This window comes from Dromiciops gliroides, chromosome 1 (assembly GCF_019393635.1).
Source record: "Dromiciops gliroides isolate mDroGli1 chromosome 1, mDroGli1.pri, whole genome shotgun sequence".
Taxonomy (NCBI): domain Eukaryota; kingdom Metazoa; phylum Chordata; class Mammalia; order Microbiotheria; family Microbiotheriidae; genus Dromiciops; species Dromiciops gliroides.
The window spans coordinates 504,409,931-504,430,297 of record NC_057861.1 but is presented as its reverse complement, the minus strand read 5'-3'; the positions used below and the strand labels follow the sequence as shown (position 1 = coordinate 504,430,297).

The 20,367-nt window shown below is 38.4% G+C and overlaps 1 protein-coding gene across 1 annotated transcript in view; it reads right to left on the bottom strand.

The window, feature by feature from the left end:
- Nucleotides 1–5,560: 5,560 nt before the first annotated feature.
- Nucleotides 5,561–20,367, bottom strand: part of GID4 (GID complex subunit 4 homolog) — a 40,970-nt gene continuing 26,163 nt past the window's right edge. The window contains exons 4-6 of the mRNA XM_043970377.1: nt 13,093–13,194; nt 11,128–11,258; nt 5,561–8,809 (exon numbers count right to left, since the gene is read on the bottom strand). Coding sequence (XP_043826312.1) covers nt 8,746–8,809; nt 11,128–11,258; nt 13,093–13,194 — 297 coding nt within the window. The 3' untranslated portion in view covers nt 5,561–8,745. The remainder of the gene's footprint in view (nt 8,810–11,127; nt 11,259–13,092; nt 13,195–20,367) is intronic.

The following is a 20,367-nucleotide window of genomic DNA, read 5'->3' as shown; positions in this document are numbered from 1 at the left end:
ATTGAATGATGAGGGCAAATACTATATGTCCAGGCTTCAATTTGGGGTAAGTTTTGTTTTCTTTTCAAGTTTTTCTTGCTTTGTCAGCAAGATGCTTTTTCACAACCATATGCACAAATGTGGAAAACTCAAATATTTTAGGCTACTGTTGATTTCAGAATAGTACCGAAGAACAGCTCCGTGACCAAGCAACTTATTTCTTTGATGCCATCTAAACAATGACTACTTTCAACCAAAACAATTTAGCCACTTCAATACCTATTAAATAATAAAATAGCTAGCATTTATGCAGTGCTTTTTAAGATTTGTAAAGTGCTGTGAAAATGTCATTTTATTCTCACCACAACCCTGTAAGGAAGGTGCTATTATTTGTTTTACAAATGAGAAAAACTGAGGCAGGAGTTATGACTTGCCCAGGGTCACACAGCATCAAAGGAAGGATTTTTTTTTTTTTTTTTAGTGAGGCAATTGGGGTTAAGTGACTTGCCCAGGGTCACACAGCTAGTAAGTGTTAAGTGTCTGAGGCCATATTTGAACTCAAGTACTCCTGACTCCAGGGCTGGTGCTCTATCCACTGCGCCACCTAGCTGCCCCCAGAGGAAGGATTTGAACTCAGATCTTCTTGACTCCAGGTCAGGTTCAGCTGGACCTCCAGAGCTAAAAATGAATTCTGCTCCAAGTCGGAATCATAGATTACTATGCTTACTAGCTATGTGACCTGGGCAGCCACTTCACTTAACCTGAGCCTATTTCCTAGTATTAAACAAAGTTATCAGAAGTGAGAACTAGAACATTGTGCACAGTGACTGTAATATTGTTCAATGAAGAACTGATGGAGGAGGCTAAAAGGGTTAACAGATAACCTAAGATTTTATCAATAGTAGCCAAAAGGGTTAACAGAGAAACTAAGGTTTGTGTTCTTATCAACAGTATTGTAACCAAGAGGGTTCGAGTCCCTATCAACCCTTACTATCAACAAAGACAGTAACCAGGGACCATTAACCACTAATAGCCATTAATCTTCCTAGATGACAGGGCACCTAGAAACCAGATCTCAAGTAAAGAGATATCATAAACACAGAGACCCTCTGGGTCTGACAAGTTTAAACATGTCTTTATGATCATGCACAGAAAGGATCAAATGTGTTCTTAGGTTCACCTTATGATGTGTAAACCCCAAAAACACACCTCCAGGGAAAAAAGATACCTGCTTCGGGGGTTGTTTTAGGACCCCAGGAAGTCCAAATTAGGATGACCTCCCATGAACCTCCCACAAGGAGATTAAGATAATGAGGAGATAACCTACTTTTTCTCACTATAAATATAACCATGTTAATGGTGTCTCCCTGTGGTCATCACAGTATTTCAATAAAACTTGGGAAACTGAGTCACTGAGTCTTGTAATTCTTTTGGGATGCCTCACGATCATTTAAATCCACCCCTACTACATTAGAACTGTGAATGACTAGGGGCAGCTAGGTGGCGAAGTGGATAGAGCACCGGCCCTGGAGTCAGGAGGACCTGAGTTCAAATCCAACCTCAGACACTTAACACTTACTAGCTGTGTGACCCTGGGCAAGTCACTTAACCCCAATTGCCTCACTAAAAAAAAAAAAGAACTGTGAATGACTGAACTATTTTCAGCAATGATCCAAGACAATCCCAGAGAACTATTGATGAAGCATACTATCCACCTCCAAAGAAAGAATATGGATTGAACACAGACTGAAGCATGCTATTTTCACTTTATTTCTTTCATTTTTTTTCTTTTACAAAAATGACTAATGTTTTATTTGCATAATTACACATGTGTAACCTATATCTGATTGCTTACTGCCTCAGAGAGGGAGGAGGGAGGGAAGGAGGGATAGAATTTGGAACTCAAAACTTGAAATTAAAATATTTATTATCTATTTTTAAAATTTAATTGTTATTGTTATTGGCAACAGTTTGGGGTAAGCATATATTAATATCATACCATTAAAGGTTTGGCCATGTGTCTTCCTAACTTCTCCTGGTGTCAGGCTGTGTGGTGGAGAAAGCAGGGAGAGAGCTTCAGAATGGCAGTTATCATAGGCAGGAGAAAAGCTCCCAAAGACCCATGCTCTCCCAGAGAGATGGCACATGGTCTCAAGGAGACCTAGAAGACTTAAAAAGACCTCTAAAACCCAAAAGACTCTAGTGACATCTTCCAAGGGTTTTTATGCTCTGGTGATAGACATTGATCACGTCATTCAGTTCCATTGGTTGATATGATTTGAAGGTGGTCTGTGTTAAAATGAACTCTACAGAAGACAACAGGGAAAAGAGTGCAAAAGACCCTCACTCTAGGTGTGGTTTAATCCCATCAGTCATTCACTGAGCTAGACAAAAGAATCTATCATCTCTGGCTTTTTTGTTCTGTGGGGTTTGTACCAGATCAAGGAGAATTGGACTTTCTGGAGAGGGAGGGGAGAGAAAAGACTGAGAAACTGATCTCTGGGTCCTCCCAAGAAATCCATTCTTAATATTTTCTTACATATCCAAAAAAAAAAAAGTATCAGAAGGGCTAAAATTTTGTCTTGGCTACAAGTGTTTAATATTTTGGAGGCAGCAAGAAATCAAACAGTTCATCTATATTTAAATCCAGCAATTGCTCTTTTCATTATCCCACCCTGCCACACCTAGGGTGTACAATTTAGCACAAAGACATCATCCAGAGGTGTCATTTCCAACAGGGAGGACTATCGCATGCATGGTTCATCCATTGAAGTATAAAGCTGAATAAAGCATATATTCCTGGCTGTATTCCCCTAGAGTCTGTCTGCATTGCACTCTACCTTCCAAGCATGTTATCTGCATTCCTCAAGCAGTTTCACTGTTGTGCCTTTTTGTCACCCCAGAACCAAGCATAATACAGAAAGTGGGTAGGAGTGTCAATGATTTGCCCACTGTCAAACATTAAGAAAATCAAAGAAGGAAGGAAGGAAAAATACAGTAGGACTTTTGGGTTTTCTAGCAGTTAAAGGTCTTGGAAGAAAAGACCACAGGTATAAATGACTAAATCTTTAAAGGTGTTCCCGGAAGTTAGATGATTGCTATTGAATTCCCAGAAGTCCTTTTTTTCCCTGATAGATTAATCAAGCTTGCTGTAATTTCACCACTGAAGCAATCTTAACACCTTTCTTACTCCATGGAATTGATATTTGTCACTTTTGTCCCGTTCTACAGCTTGTTTCACATATGACAAAGGCCTTCTTTTTCATCTATCTCCAGACCCCCCCCCCAAATATACATATGTATTTTTTGCTGACTCTGTTTGGGGTAAAAGAGGCAAAGTTAAGTGCTCAAAGAGGGTTGAGGTAGAGAGTATAGAATTAAAAATGCCATTTTTGGACTTTGTTATTATTTTGGGTTCCAGGCCTCGTTAGAATCTCTGAAAAGCCAGAGGAGACAGGGTCTCATTTGATGCTTACTCACATCAGCCCTGTTAGGCCTCCCGAAGACCACGAGTCAAGCAGGATGGGGATTGCTTTTCCTGAGCCTCATAGCCATGGCACAAGGGCTTCAGAAGGATAGTGATCTGCTCATTGTCTGCATGGATGCTAAGCACAAGTTGAAGCCTAGTGCAGGAGATGACCTTCATTACCAGTCTAAGTGTAAGGAAGAAAAAAATTCTGTTGCATGGTAAACACCAGCCCTACTGCCCATGAAGACACCATGAGGCTGTGCCACTTTAACTATAATCACCGCAGGACAACGAGTGCTTCCCCCACCTAAGACCCTGGTCCAGCAGGTATTCTCGAGCCAGTAGAGGGAAGGGATCCTCAATGTTCCCCTGTGCTGGGAGGATTGTAACCAATGGTGGGAGGGCTGCCAATCCTCACATACCTGCAAAAAGAACAGGCACAAAGGCTAGAATTGGACTTCAGGGATTAATGAGTGACCAGTTAGGGCTGCCTGCCGTCCTTCAGCCTCCTGACCTGGTAAGATTTAGAGTCATTCTTACAGTGCAAACTTTTTTTTTTTTTTTAGTGAGGCAATTGGGGTTAAGTGACTTGCCCAGGGTCACACAGCTAGTTAAGTGTCAGGTGTCTGAGGCCAGATTTGAACTCAGGTCCTCCTGACTCCAGGGCCAGTGGTCTATCCACTGCGCCACCTAGCCGCCCCTAGTGCAAGCTCTTTTGGCCAGGACAGTGGCAGATGTATCCAGATATGGTTTGATCCAACCCAAGGAAACCCCAACGAAGCTGTGGCTAAAACCATGCTTTTGGCTCTGCTGAAAGCATCTTCAGTTAGGGGGCCAGTTCCCCCTACTTGCCTTTGATATTGCTATTTGTGGGGCAGCTAGATGGCGCAGTGGATAAAGCACCGGCCCTGGATTCAGGAGTACCTGAGTTCAAATCTAGCCTCAGACACTTAACACTTACTAGCTGTGTGACCCTGGGTAAGTCACTTAACCCCAATTGCCTCACCAAAAAAAAAAAAAAAAGATATTGCTATTTGCTTCTCTGGGGTTAACTCTCATCAGGCATGAAATCTAACCAGTCTACGTGTAAAAAAAACCCCACAACCAAAATTTACTCCTAGTCTGAGATCCCTGGACCCCCAGCTTCCTGCCTAACATCCTTGCTCTCCCTAGCTTCCCAATCTGGATTCTTCTCCCTCAAACCTTATCTGTCGGCTTGGAAACCTACAAACCCCCACACTTTGGATTTCACAGACCCCACCCCACTACTGAGGGGGGTGGGGAAGGAGTGCCTTCTGTTATCCCCACTTTTAAGTAATTCCAATTCCATTTTCCTACCTCTTTCTCTGGATAGCAAAATCCACCACCCTCCCCTTTTCTTTGGGAGAAATCAGATATGATTTCTACCCTCTTTAAAGTGAAATCCCCCTTACTCCTTTTAAGTAGGGATCATTTCATCAATCACATCTGCATCCCTAGTACCTGGTCCAAATATAAGTTTAATAAATGTTTAATAAGCTCAATAAATGTTGATTGATTCCCCTACACACAAATTACCATAGGATATAGATGTAAATACTGATTTGCTAGTTCTTTAGTATGAACTAATAAAACAAGTTACAACAAAATAAGTTGCTTGTTTTAAATCGTTTAAGGCCAGAAGATACAAATCACACACAAAAAAAAAAACCCCAAATTGGAAAGGACTTTGCCATGTGTTTGATTATATTTTCCTTGTGCTTCAACTTGATCAAATATGGAAAAAAATTAACTTTACGAATTGCTCTTTCCTACTTTTAAATTCCTAAAGGAACTAAAAGTAGAAATATACAGAACATTGTAGGAGGGGGAAAAAACACTCCAAAGTTGCAAATATCAAAGACCGGAAGGAGAAAGAGACCAGACTTGCAAGAGCCACTTAAAGGGAGCTTTACAGTATTTGGACAAATTCCCATATCAAAGATAATTTCAGTACATAAAGAAAAATTCCAATCTCCAAAGTCACAATTGGAAAGAAACATAACCTGCTTTTCCAAACTCAGTAATTGTTCTTTTTACAGCTGCTAGTTTCTTCTAATACAGAAATGTTTTGGTTTAAAAATAGGACAAACACACTGCTCAAATACCTTTATTATATATTTCTTTTTATTATTTGGACATTGATAGCTCTGCAAAATACTTTTTTCCACCCAATCCCTTTCCACAATTCATCCATAAAGAAACAAAATATTTTGTATCCACTTAAATCTAATAAAAACTTAAAATTCAAAGATGAAATATTTTTTTCCTCCAGAACACTTTAGTTATTTTAAACCACAATGCAACATACTTAATGGCATTTCTTTTGAAAATTATCTTATCAGACTCTGCTTTATAAGAGGGGGAAAAATAAAATCAAGGACTTAGGAATTCCCTGTTTTCATGAGAGAAAGAGAATTCTAAATACCCTTTTGCTACCCCAAGACTTTATGGGTTTTGATAACAATATAACCAACTTATAAACAACTTAGCTTTAAGCACTGCTTAATTATTTTGGAGTTCAGCAGAAATGCTATATAATGGTTAAAAGAAAAAGGAATTCTTTTCAAAATACCAAGAATACTAAGACTTGATGACCACAAAAGAAAAGTTTTCTGGGCAGTGGGGTACAAATAACCAAATTCTTTAAGGGATCTTCTCTAACATCAGGTCCATTTGGTATGAAAGTAGGTGATGGAAAATTTGACGTCAGCAATATTTCTTAATTATGGGTATGGATGACAATTAAAAATATTGCACACAGTATCAAAGTCATGTAAACTACTGACAGATCAAAAATAAAAATAACTACGAATGGAGAAAAGTTTTCCAAAGTTCTTTTAGGGAACGCACTGGAAGAGGTAAATTCTTTGTAAGGGAGGAGTCAAGATAAATGATTAGAGGTGTTAACTAACAGATGGAAGTAAATACTTAATTTTTTTCTCTGTCCCCAACAGATAGATTTTTAGATCACTAAATCTTCATTAAAGTTGTCCAAAAGATCCAGCAAAAGTATTACTACTTATTCATGTTTTCATCCTAACTGGCAGTTTCTCCTTAATTCCATTCAGCCAACGGACAACCAATAATTCACCCAAACATTTCACACCCAACAAACTCAGGAGGGCACTCTTGTCCCATTTTTTGACTCTGTAAGGAAGGCTTGAGAAGTTAATAAGCCTTTTGAGATGTTTACAAAACATACGCCAGGCTATTCACTAGCAGTGTCCTGAATGATGAAAAAATTTGCAACATAAGGAATGATTGGAATTAAACAGCACTTGCTAAAATAAATGAACCAAACACAATTCATATTATTGTTGCCTTGATTTTAAAATCTCATTCATCTGCTTATCAGCAAAGCTGCAGTGGAGTCTCTCTCATTAGTGTGAAATCAACCAGGTTCAACCATAGCAACAAACAAGGAAGAAATGCCAGTTACTTCAGTGCTTTTGTTTTTAGAATCAGACAGTCTTAACCAATTTCTGAGAACAGACATGTTGGATACAAAAATAATCCACTGGGGACAGATTTTGATGATTCAGTTGCCCTGATTAGACCAGACTAGCTGGTTATGTTATTCCATACAAAATTCTCAGGCTCCCTAAATTTCAGATGTAACACATGCCCATTGACTGCTTCCCCAAATATATTTCCTTAAAGGCTTACTTTAGGACTCAGCCTTTTTGATATGTTACAGTACATGTATCATTAATTATAAGTTAGTTGGTTTGTGTATCCATCTAAATAAAATGTATTCTCTACTACTCAATTAAGTGAAAGGCTTTGCATTTTCTCATACTGCTAGTGGCCAAACAACCTCAAAACGGGTTTGTTCCCTTGGGTTATGACTGTTTTGTTTTAAAGCTACCCTTTTTGTTCTCTGAATCAAAGTCTGGAAACCACCAGAAAATGCCATCCCTAGAGCCCTGCACATATTTGACAGCTACACATCAAATATACAACTGATGCCAACTTTGAAGCTTCTGAAATCTTTAAAAAACAAAAGAACAAAACAAATAAACAAAACAAAAACAAAAAACACACGCACACTTTGGCACGCACGCAAGCCTTGGGTTATTATTTGAACATGGTTAATGTTTCCCCTCATCCCCCAACGTTTCAAAGTCATTGTTATAGGAGAACAACTGCTCCTTCTGCCTGATAAAAAGGTTTGTCAAGCACTGTTTTGTGTAGCAAAAGGAGGAGGTACAAATGTTAAACTGACCAAAAAACAGTTCTCTTATTTAGCACTAATTTATGCAACGCTGCAAACTTTTGTACCAGGATGACTAGTTTCAAAAACTGCTGGTTGATTAAATATACATATATATATATAGGTATAAAAATTAATAAGTCAACATTCGCTGTTTTCAATGTGAAAACGATAAATGTAATTCTGAGTAATTGTGCATTTGCCATAGAGTCCTTGCTAAAGGGACCATAAAAATAATTTTTGTAATTAAAAAAATCTCTTATTTTTATTGAGTTTGGTTTTACCCTCAAGTCTGTAAGTTCAGAGCAAATGTACTGAGTGAGCAGGATTCTGATTCATTCCTAACTGAGGGCTTGGAAGTCTTGAATTTAGTTATTCCCAATGGTGTGCCAAGGGAACCCAACAACTATTTAGCCTTGAGTTGTTAATATTCCAGTGCTTTGACCCCATTAACCAATCAGAACTAAAGATTGATTAGGCCCTTCAAGAATCAGCACTGCCTCAGCCATGGGCTTCATTAGCAGATGTGGTGTTTCACCAATTCCCTGCACAATGCTTTTTTGATGCACAGATATTTCTAGGTTGTGGTTTCTTTTGAACTACCAGACAAAGTGTCAAGACCGGGGCACTGGAGTGCAACCATAAATCTGTGAATGCAAATTGTTAGTTCAAAACACTGCACACCAAGCCAATGCTGACATGTCATCCTGGAAACTATCAACTCTGCTCAGATTTAGAATGGGGAAAGGGGCATTTCCGTAATACAGAAGGTAGCTGTGCAATAAGGAAAAGTGCATTTAAAGGTAGCTAAAAAACCAGATTAAAATTAAATTGCCACTCAGAAGCAGGAAGAATTCCATTTGCTTCTTCTCCTCCCCCCTCCCCAGTCAGCGGCATCTCTTGGGTTCTATGGGTTGACAGTGGTGCCTCCTGGTGCATCCGCTCTGTAGGAGACCGGCACACGCTATCTCCCACTTCTGGCAGGTACACAATTCTCCTGATCGACCGGAATCTTTTCTGCCAAGTTCAGTTTTACTTGGTTATTGTTCTGAACAGTCAACTGTCACCGGAATTCATAGATTGGGGCGCTGTGTTCAGGAACATGAGTCAGATTTAGGGACTGATACCTGTAAAGGGGAGGAAGAGAGGATAAAGAATGGGAGACAGTTATGAAAGAATTCTAAGTCTGAATCTGCCTGGATAATTATTAGATTGGAGGTCTACTATTTAACATATAAAATTCACAAATTCATAGGAAACCATATCTTAATTTCTTCCAAATTAAGCATTTCTGTTTTTCTTTCTTTTTTTCTTTCTATTTTTCTAGTTAAGCCTAAACAACGAATAGAATGTATTATTTGCAAGTATTCTTCTGTCATTCATAAAGGAATTATAGCAAGCCTACCTCATATGAAGTCTCCCAAAGGGCATGGTTTACTACTTCTATTAAGTCACTATATGTAACCTACATCACAACCTCCTAGTACCTCAGTATCAAGTAATATTGTGGTATGATACTCTAACTCAGTTTTTATGATATGGCTAAATTAAATCCATATGGAATCCAACCCCTATTTTTTGCTCTTCTTTTTAATCTCTTCACCCTTGCCAAATCTTCCTTGTTGTGGAATGTAAAAATCACTCAAATAGATGAGAGCTTTTCATTCATTTCTGTGCTCTCAGGAGAGGACAGTCAAAAAGATCCACAGCAGGATGAAGGATAAGCAAAAGGCCGGGATGATCCACAAACTGGCCATCAAATGAAAAAATAATGAACCCACTATAAAGCACAACTTCTCTCTTCCCATGTAATTCAGAAAGCCTGCAGAGCCACATGAAAATAGTGGGTTATTTTCTAGAAAGTAATACATTAATTTTTGGGGGGTGGGGCAGGGCAATGAGGGTTAAGTGACTTGCCCAGGGTCACAAAGCTAGTTAAGTGTCAAGTGTCTGAGGCCAAATGTGAACTCAGGTCCTCCTGAATCCAAGGCCAGTGCTTTATCCATTGCACCACCTAGCTGCCCCCAATAATACATTATTGATATTCAACTGTACTTTAATTATTTAAAAAAGATAATAAAGCAGGGCAGCTAGGTGGTGCAATAGATAAAGCACTGGCCCTGGATTCAGGAGGACCTGAGTTCAAATTTGGCCTCAGACATTTGACACTTACTGGCTGTGTGACCCTGGGCAAGTCACTTAACCCTCATTGCCCTGCCAATAAATTTTTTTTTAAAGTATAAGGCTCTGTAAAGGAAGGCAATACAACAGATTTTTATAGCTTTATCAGAGTCAACAGTGAAGTTATTTACTAAAAGTCCAAGACAAGCTGATGCTGAGCAGCACTGACTCCATCTTGTGTAACCCTATTTCTCCTAAGGAACACCATCTGCTCCTCATTCCACAGTGGAATACCCCCCAAATAAAGCATTAGGAATGAAGCAGGGGCAACACAGGGACCTCCTAAAATCACATGGGAGGTGAATGCTTTTAATGGCCTTCAACTCTTTGACCAGGCTTAAAAAGTGCTGTATGTCATCAGAATGAAGTGAAATCAGGTTACAATTATATGCTATGTGTGCCTGAACATAAAAATGAATGATATAAATAAAATGTATAAGAATATGGGGGCAGCTAGGTGGCATAGTGGATAAAGCACTGGCCCTGGATTCAGGAGGACCTGAGTTCAAATCCAGCCTCAGACACTTACCAGCTGTGGGACCTTGGGCAAGTCACTTAACCCTCATTGCCCCACAAAAACAAAACAAAAATAAGAATATGTGGAACAGAGGTCCATACGGAATGTGATTTTGCAGAATTCAAGCAACAATTTATGTGTAAGACATAAAATATTTAAGTATCAAAAAGCAATTTGATCTATGCTGTCCTAAGTCCTAGTCATTTGTCAAGCATGGAAAAAACCCCAGTGCTCAAAAGTTGAACTAGATGACCTCTGATTCCTTCTAGTTCTGAATTTTATGTTTCTAAGTATTCTGCATTTAACTCCTTTGTCTACCACCTAATTCTCTTTGCTCTGTATTACCTAATTTCATGTGAAGGTATTTGGAGGACAGGCGTGAACACCTACTGCTGAAAGGTAAATACTCCCAACAGCATAACAATCTAAGTTGTTTGAAGCCTTCAGATGATGAAGACTTCTTTATTCTTGTAGCACAGGGTAAAAAACTGGAACTCAGCATTAGAGTTTGAGAATAGCAAGAACTCTTGCCTTTAGCTCACATTTCCTTGGTATTTTTGTTTGTTGGTGTGTTTTTTTTTTGGGGGGGGGGGCCCGCAATGAGAGTTAAGTGACTTGTCAGGGTCACACAGCTATTGTCAAGCGTCTGAGGCCAGATTTGAACTCAGGTCCTTCTGAATCCAGCGCCAGTGCTTTATCCACTGTATCACCTAGCTGCCCCAGTAACTTTGCTTTTGCTTATCTTACCATTCTGAACTCCTATGGTAGTAATAGCCCTCTATAGAGGCTGCGGATTTCTGGAAGCAGATGTAGTAGAACCCAGCAAAGGAAGCACCACTGATGTCTTTGATTGTATGATCTGGGACTAGAAACTGTTCCTGTAGAGATGAAGAAGACTATTTAAGCCGCTGTAAAATAGGCAGTGCTTTCTAACAATGAACCCGGTTTTCTTGGGACAGTTGGATTGACAGCCATCGACTGTGTGTGTGTGTGCAGAGTAGCAACTATGGGTGTGGAAATCTTCTCAAGAGTATCTCTACACTACTGGTTTTTAACAAGTAATGTTCTGAGCCCCCTTGTGAATAGCAACTCTGAAGAGTTGGTGTGGTCTTTCCCCCCAAACTACAGACTAAATGATCCAAGGAAAATAGGTCTTTACTTCACTAAAGGAATAATGCCAGGATTTTAAGTATGTCTACAGCAGAGCTGTCAAACTCAGAGTGCCTCCCCAATCCCCCAATCCCATAGGCCAGAACCAAATTAAAATATAGTTGGGAAATATTTACCAAAATTAATAAAATACAATACAACGTGGATAATGTTAATTTGTGGTTTTCAGAGTCAGTATGTATGCACAGGGATCCCTTTCTATTTGAGTTTGACACTACAGGTCTAAAGCAAAGGCTCAATCTGTGGGGGTTCCTGGAATATGTTTAAGAGAGCAAAGACCCCAGAGGACAACTTATCACACCCACTCTAGCCTCCCACCCCAACCCCAACCCCAAACCCAAAAAACCCTTCACCAGCATCAAGAGGAGAATGGAATCACTCTTTATGACATACCGAAATAGGGAAAGAGGGGATCATTATTTCATGCTAGAATCCAAAGGACAGACAGATATGAGAAGTAATTCTATTAGAGATCAGACAAAAGACCACCTGGACAATACCTGGGCATCATGTGGCAATCCCTAAGACCAAACTATGAACATCTTTAAAAAAAAAAATTACTTTTCCCATTCTCCTACATCTCACCACAAAACATGTTTATTACTTAAATGAATTAAATATGTCTTAACTTTCACAGCACTCTTTGAGATAATTAAATTAAATATATGGGGGTGTCGCATGAGTAGGTTATTATTTAGAAACCACCTTTTCAAGAAATAGGTGAATCCTCACAATAAAAGAATATCACTATGGATTAGAAGGAATATATGCCACAACAAGAAATCTGGTTGCTAATATGTGGTTGTATGCTACAACTAAATAAAAGCCAAAGCATCAAACTAGACTGTACGGTTTGCACTGAGGACTCGAGTAAGAAACCCAAATGCTATTCCTAGTCCCAAATTTACTGCCTTGTTTAGGGGTAAGAGATATTAAGACACTACATTGAGCCCATAGGACAGAATGGTAGAAGATTTATTTAAATAGCACTTGAGATCTCTTATTGAAATACGCATCAATAACTCACTAAATTTAAGGGGACTGAGACCATCTTTAGCCAAGAGTATGGGATACCATATAATACAAGATTTCTGAAGGGGGGGGGGAGTGGTGTCAAAGAGACCTGGATTGGTTTTAGTTTTTAGGAAAAAATTAAATTTAGAAAGAAAACCAGCATTATGAGAGTGATTATTTTACATAAGAATAAAGATGCTAATCACTATAGTCTGAATCAAATACTGGGTGTCCCAAATGTCCTAGTACAGTTTTAAGTTTCGGTAGCTTAAAAGTACACTAAGATATTTGGTTCAACCTGTATAAATAATTTGGGAGATTAGTAGTTAGAAAGTGAATGCTTTTTTAATTAATCTTCTGGATCTGTGCTTGAGTTAGCCAATGATATAAAAACAACATGTATTCAACATTAAATATGAGAAAACTTTGGATAGGAGGACCTCCCTCTGGAGAATGGATACAAGGCTTAAATTACATACAATAGTAAAGCCCAGTTCCCTAAGAGACTACTCAAAGTACAACACTTACCTTCCACCTCATGAAGACATAATCCCCATTCTTCAGTTCTTCATAATCAAAGTCATCTGAGTTAAATGATTTTGCATACTGATAAAAAGCCTGGAACTTGCCCTGAAAGCAAAAGGCAAAAAGCACGTTTTCCATCAACAAAATATCATCACAGAATTGTGCTCATATTGTCTATGTATAAAACTTCTAAATTCTGCCAGCCATAGATGAAACGCAAAATAAAAAGGAAGACTAACATTATTATTAGAATTAGATTTACTATTTTATTCATTCATACAAAGCCATATTAGGCCCCAAGAGTACCGACCTGGATTCCTGCCTGAACAGCCAAAGGAATATAAACACTAAGTAAAGCACTCTTAAGAAAACATCAGGAAAGTGAGAGAAATTAAGGTAAAAATGAGAAATAAATTAAATCCTGAAAAAAAAGGATACAATTTAAGTAAATCCCACTGTTTAGACCTAAAGCCTACTGGGTTGTTTTGTTTTTTTTAAACAAAATCACCCCACAAAAAAGGGGGGAAAGCTAATTAATTTACTTTCAGCAGAGAATAAAAATGAAGAAAAATTTAAGCAGTATAAAATTTTTCATAAGTCATTCTCTTATTCTAGGGATAGTCTTTATGTAGAATTTTCAATTTAAAGCACTAAGGAAATAGGATACCAATTCATTTTCACAACACAAGACCCTGATGGTCAAGTAACTTTCCGAATGAGATATGTAGTATGTTACTACCAATGGTAAGAAAATGCGATCCCATTAAACATTTCTAAAAGCGTAGACAAAAAAAGAAGGGGAGAGAATGCTGGGAACTCAGTGTGGCACTGGAGTTTTAGGACTGGGAATCGCTGTATGCATATGTAGATATAGATACATATATCCGTCCATCTAGCACATGAAAGTTTGGAAAATGTTGTATATTTATTACCTTACTTGAACCTCACAACAAACTTGTTGTTGGATCTGTGATTTCATTAGCCTAAAGAACACTTGATATGAGAATTCTTTCTACCAACTCAAGTTGATTATGAATGAATAAGAGTTAGCCAAGACACAGAAAAATTAAGAGACAGACCTTCAGTAAATATAACAATGTGTAATTCCCCAGTAAAGACTTAAAAGGATATAAAAATGAAGCAATGATCAATAAAACCAAACTCAATTAGCAACTCCATCCATTCCAAAAGCCTCTGGCACTATGAGCAAGGGGTGAGGAGGGGGGCAATGGGAAACTATGATTAGCACCATTTTTTTTAAGACTGACCTAGAGCCATTGGGCTTCTCAACCTATCAGAGCCACAGTAAGGGAAAGCCAGCTCCCAATAAGTCACTGTGTAAGGAGACAGACACAGCTCTACCCCAAGCACTGTGTGCAACCCCAAGAGCCTCCAAGAGGCCTGAAGCCAGCTCAGTTTCTAGTAGGGAGAACACAAAGGAAAACGGAGAGGCAGGTATATGGCCAGACTCAGGATCTCTAGGAGGCCCAAAACTAACATGATCGCTAAGATTTAGTGGCTGCAAGGATGGACATCTCAACAGAAATAGGAAAGTTTTAATGCGAGGTGAATTTATGGAGGGAAAATATGAATTCTGTTTTGGACAATTTGAATCTAAGTTGCCTATAGGAGATGGGCAGTAGGCAGCTAACATTACATTACAGAAGAAACATTAGGGTTATATATATAGACTTATGAGTCATAATGCATAGGTGATGCTTAAAATCACGGGAAAAGATGAGATCAACAAGGGATAGATGATGATTCAACAAAAAAAGAGAATGAGGAGAGTAATGTCACTGAAGCTTAGACACAGGGCATCACTAAATTCTTCATAAGGATCCCTGCAGACCACATACTAACTTCGAAACCCATGAATTTACATTTTTATTTATTTTGTCAAATATTTCCCAATTATATTTTAATCTGGCTGTCCTTGGGTATTGGGAGAATAGGGCAAGTTGCATGTCTGACACATCTGCTTTATAGTGTCAAATATACAGAAAGGTCAAAGAGGATGAGGACTAGAAATAGTCAGACTTAGCAGTTAAGAGAGAAATGAAAGACTATGAGATCACATGGCCAATGATGAAAGACTAGCTATTTTCTCCAATCCTCATAACCTCTAAAACTGCTACAAAATGGGAATTATGTGTCTGCGATAAAGTAACTTCATCTGTCTTCCTAGTTTAGAACTAGGTGAACAGCGAGAAAGCTAATCCTTAACCCTCAACACAATCACTCCACACCAACTCTTCCCACAGCCTGCGGCCAGCAAGATGACAAGCCAACCAACACACTTGCAGTACAACTCACTTTTAGATCACAATCCTCTCCTTCTACCAGTGCCATGGAGTCCAAACAAGACATTTTCTCAGGCTGCAATAGCAGTGAGAAACAGTAGTTAGCAGTCAACCAGAAAACTGAGGAATAGAGAGAAATGGGGCAGGAGGAGTGTGAGGGGCTGTGGAACACTCCACTAAGCCTGAGGAAAAGGGCCCAGCATCCAGCTGAGGCCAGTTTTGTCCCCCTAAAAGTTATTTGGGGCAGATCTAGGCTGGTGAATCACGAATTTCATAGCATGGGAGGAAGTTTGGAAAGCTTTGAGATCAGCCCCCAAGTAGCCTGCCATCAAAGGGAAGGAAGAAAGTGAACAAGATCAGAAAATAAAGAAAAAAGATGAAATTACCAAAGATCTCAGGAAGATAAATCAATTAAAGACCTTGAACATAAAAAGATAAACCACCAGGGAAGCTATTAATAACAAGACAGGGAAATGGCCTCTAGATCAGGGAAAATAACACCAGCATCTGTGAATAAGTAAGCATCGAAGGACAAGGTAAAATGAATCAAGAGAGTATGGAAACACAGCAGGATGCTCCTGAATGGTTTAAAACAGAAATAAGAATTATGAATGCAAAAGTTATGGCTCACATAGGAAAAATGAAAGGCAACAGAAAAAAACTTGAATTAGTGGTAACAAGTCTCATTAAAGAAACAAAAGGGAAGATGAATGATTAGGAATGCAAAGACTTGGAAATGAAGGACAAGAAGAAGCAAAGCAAAAAACCCCCCAAAAAAACCCATTAAAAGAAAGCATAATCTCAGTACAGCAATCTTGAAGACAGCATGCATGAGGACACAACATAAGAATTCTAAGTTTCCCAGAAGAACAGAAATCAAAATACCAGAACACTACACAAGAAAACTCCCCAGAATTTCAGAAGACAAAATGCTGATCAAAAGAATCTATAAGGGAACAGCTAGGTGGCGCAGTGGATAAAGCACTGGCCCTGGACTCAGGAGGACCTGAGTTCAAATCTGGCCTCATACACTTGACACTTACTGGCTGTGTGACCCTGGGCAAGTCACTTAACCCTCATTGTCCCACCAAAAAAAAAAAAGAATCCACAGAGTGCCTCCTGAAAAAAAATCCTATCCTTCAAACTCCAAGACTTATAGTGTAGTTTAACCTCACAATTTCATTGACAGACAACAAAACCTATAAGCCCCCAGGAAGAGAAAGACTTTCAAATATAAAGAAAAGGAAGTCTAAATAACACAAGACTGTTTTGCACCCACTAGGAAATGCAGGAGGAAATGTGTTCCAAAGAGCTAAGAAGCTCAAGATGCAGTTCAAGATGACCTACTCTACAAATCTGAGGGCAAATTATAAATGAAAAAAAGAAAGAGGCAATTTAAACACCCCTAGAAAGAAAACTGGTCCTAATGAGATTATCTGATTTTCAAACACCTCAGAAAACAGAAATACAAATAAATAAATACAGTGACCAATGCCAACAACAATAAAAAAATGATTAAGAGATTTCTTTCTAAACATACATGAGGATACAAGGCTGAAAGAAGTTAAACAGATATGATGGTGGAGAAACAGGCCTAAAATATCATGATCCAAACCTCAGAACACCCTGCCTACAAATGAATCAATGTTTTTTTACAGAAGGGTACATAAAAGTGGGGAGGGGAAGAAGACTCTGGAGAGGACTATGCGATGTATCCCAATCAAGTCAAAGGCTAACAATGAAGGGAAAATAACTCCTGTTCTCTCTCAGAACCTGGAGAATGGGCAAGGAGGCAAAGTGAAGGATTGAAAAAGGGAGAAAGACATGGGAAGTTCTGTTTCAGTGTTGGGAAGGGATACCACTCATGAATACTACTATGACAAGAGACATAGGAACTGTAAAATGGATTTGATCCGCAGGGATTGTTATTTAGGAGACCACTCATTCTATTTCAGGTGAAAGTGAATCGGGGCTCCTGGAGGCAAATGACACTCCAGACTGAGCATACAGACCTAGTGAAGAGATCTGGAGGCAAATGGGAAAACAAAGCAACAGCAATACTAAACGTAAATGCTCCAAAGGCCTTATCATCTAAATTCATAAATTACAAAAGATAAAAAGAGAATAACTTTGATTACATGAAACTAAGAAACTTCTGCACAAAGTTAATAAAATTAGGATAAGGGAAGCATTTGAATAGGAAAAGAAATCTTTCTATTGAATTTGGTATCCAAGATATATAAACAATTAACAGATATATATGGCATCCACATGTGTGCATGTATATAGATTGGGGGAAGGGGCAAGGTAGAAGGGGTGGTAGTATATAGATGGGGTTTTTTGGGCAGGGCAATGAGGGTTAAGCGACTTGCCCAGGATCATACAGCTAGTGTCAAGTGTCTGAGTCCAGATTTGAACTCAGGTCCTCCTGAAACTAGGGCCGGTGCTTTATCCACTGCGCCATCTAGCTACTCCTGGTAGTATATAGATGTAACCAAAACCCAACAGATAAGTGATCAAAGGATATTGCTTTATTTGACCTCTTATGGCTCAGGCTAAAGTAAATGCCTGGGTTTCAGATCTCTAGAAACTGCTACTCAGGAAATAATATGATCAGAAGTTTTATTGTTATGTGACACAGTAAAAGAGTGTACACATCATGGCAACATAAACAGAAATGGTTTGTCCCCACATGCAAGAACCTTACATGAGATGTGTAAGGGTGAGGGAGATGTGGTGGGAAGGGAACATGATCAAAGTTGGGGTTCAGGTGGTCATATTACATACCCTAAGAATGAGTGGGGTTGAGAATAGGTAATGGTGCCAGATGTAAGAAGGGGCATTTCTAATCGGGACCAGATGTGGTAAAAAAGTTCTCAGGATCCCTTATTGATAACAGTTTTGGGTGAAGTTCAGGAAGGGGGAGTTTATCAGAACCACAAACTGGGGAGGAATTAATGTTAACTAAAGTAGCAGGAGGAGAATGACTCAAAGCCCCTTCAACAGGTCAAAAGTTCACCTAATCAAGAAGCTACCGGTCTTATCTAAACTGACACAGAGTCAACTGTAGAAAAACATAACTGTTTTGTATATATGCTTCTATGGGCATTAAGATCATTTAGCCTAAATGACTCCATATTGTAGTCCTATCGTTATAACATGACATCAAACTAGAACCAAATAATATAAAATGTATAACTGTCATAGATATGAACAATTCTCAAAAGAAAGGCAAATTATTAGGAACCATAAGAAAGTATGCTCCATATCACTAATAAGGGAAATTCAAATTAAAATAACCCTGAAGTTTCACTCACACTCTGCAAACAGGCAAAGATAACAAAAAGGATAGTCATTGTTGGAGGGGATGCAGAAAAATAAGCACAATAGTGCACTGTTGGTGGAGCTGTGAAGTAGTGTAACCATTTTGGAATTACACAAATAAAATGACAAATGTTTGACTCACAAATTCCATTACTGCATAGGTATATACCCCAAAGAGGCCATTAATAAGAAAAAAGTTCCAATAAACACCAAAATATTTATAGCACCACTTTTTGTAATAGCAAAAAAATTAGAAACAAAGTAGATGCACATCAATTGGGGAATGGCTAAACAAATTATGGTATACAAATGTAATGAAATATTACTGTATTGTAAGAAATTATGACTGATGAATATAGATAAGCATGGAAAAAGCTACATTAACTGATGAAAAGTGAAGTAGACAGAACCAAGAAAACACTATAACACTATAACAATGTAAATGGAAAGAACCACACATATAGGAAAAAAGTGAAAAGTAAATGTTGCAAAATTATAGAACAGTCTAGTAGCTCAAAAGACATTCACTCTATCCCCTTGCAGAGGGGAGAGGCCCACAACTGTTGCATGGACATTGCACATATTTGGGGGTTTGGGGTTTCTTTTTTGATGTATAGCTCTGTTATGCTGACTTTTCCCATTTCTTTTTCTTCCCCATGGTCTTAAAAACTACTTGTTATATGGGATGGTTCTCTGAGAGGTGGAATGGGAGGGATACTGTGTGTGTGGGAAACTATGGTAATGTCAAAAACAAAAGACATTTTAAAAAATTTACTTATTTTTTAAAAACTTAAATAAAACCTTTAATTACAAAGGATGAATAGGGCATTGGGGGTGAGGGAATATATTCACAAATAGTTGGCTGGTTGCTGTCCTTCATACTTGAAGAGGACCAAAATGACATCACTATGTCAAGGTCAACATATAGTGTGTTCAACAGTGGCTGATGAGATCAATATAAACTTGGAAGGCTTATATACAGGTCAAGTACAAATGACATATATAAACAAAAGGCCCCAATAAAAATAATTTTTAGAAAAGAAAAAAAATAATTCACAACCATAGAGAGAGAGTTTATTCAATATATTGGTTAGTTTAGAAATAGAAGCAGCCATTATAGATGATTCTTTTTGAGATTTTGGTAATGAAAATAAGGATATGAACCAATAGCTTAAGAGTAGGGCACAAACAGGGCATAAATAGAGGAACTAATTTTTTTAAGTAACAAATTTATTTATTTAGAACTTTCCCCAAGTTACATGTAAAAACAAATTTTCACATCGATTTAAAAAAAACTTACTGCATTTTTTCGTAAGTTCTTCTGATAGCGTTCTGCTCACCAATTCTTTCAGTTACTACTGCTAAATGTATTACCCTCTATCCTATTCCCTCCCCTTGATATTTACTCTATTATCTATCTTCCTTCACATCTCTCCCCTTATCTCCTTCCCCTCCCACTTTCCCAAAGGGCAAGATATATTACTGTACCCATTTGAGTGTGTATGTTATTCCCTCTTTGAGCCAATTCTGATGTGTAAGGCTCATTCACTCCCCTGCTCCTTCCCTATCTTCCCCTCTACTCCATAAGCTTTTTCTTGCTTCTTTTATGTGAGCTACTTTACCCCATTTCACTTCTCCCTTTCCCTTTATC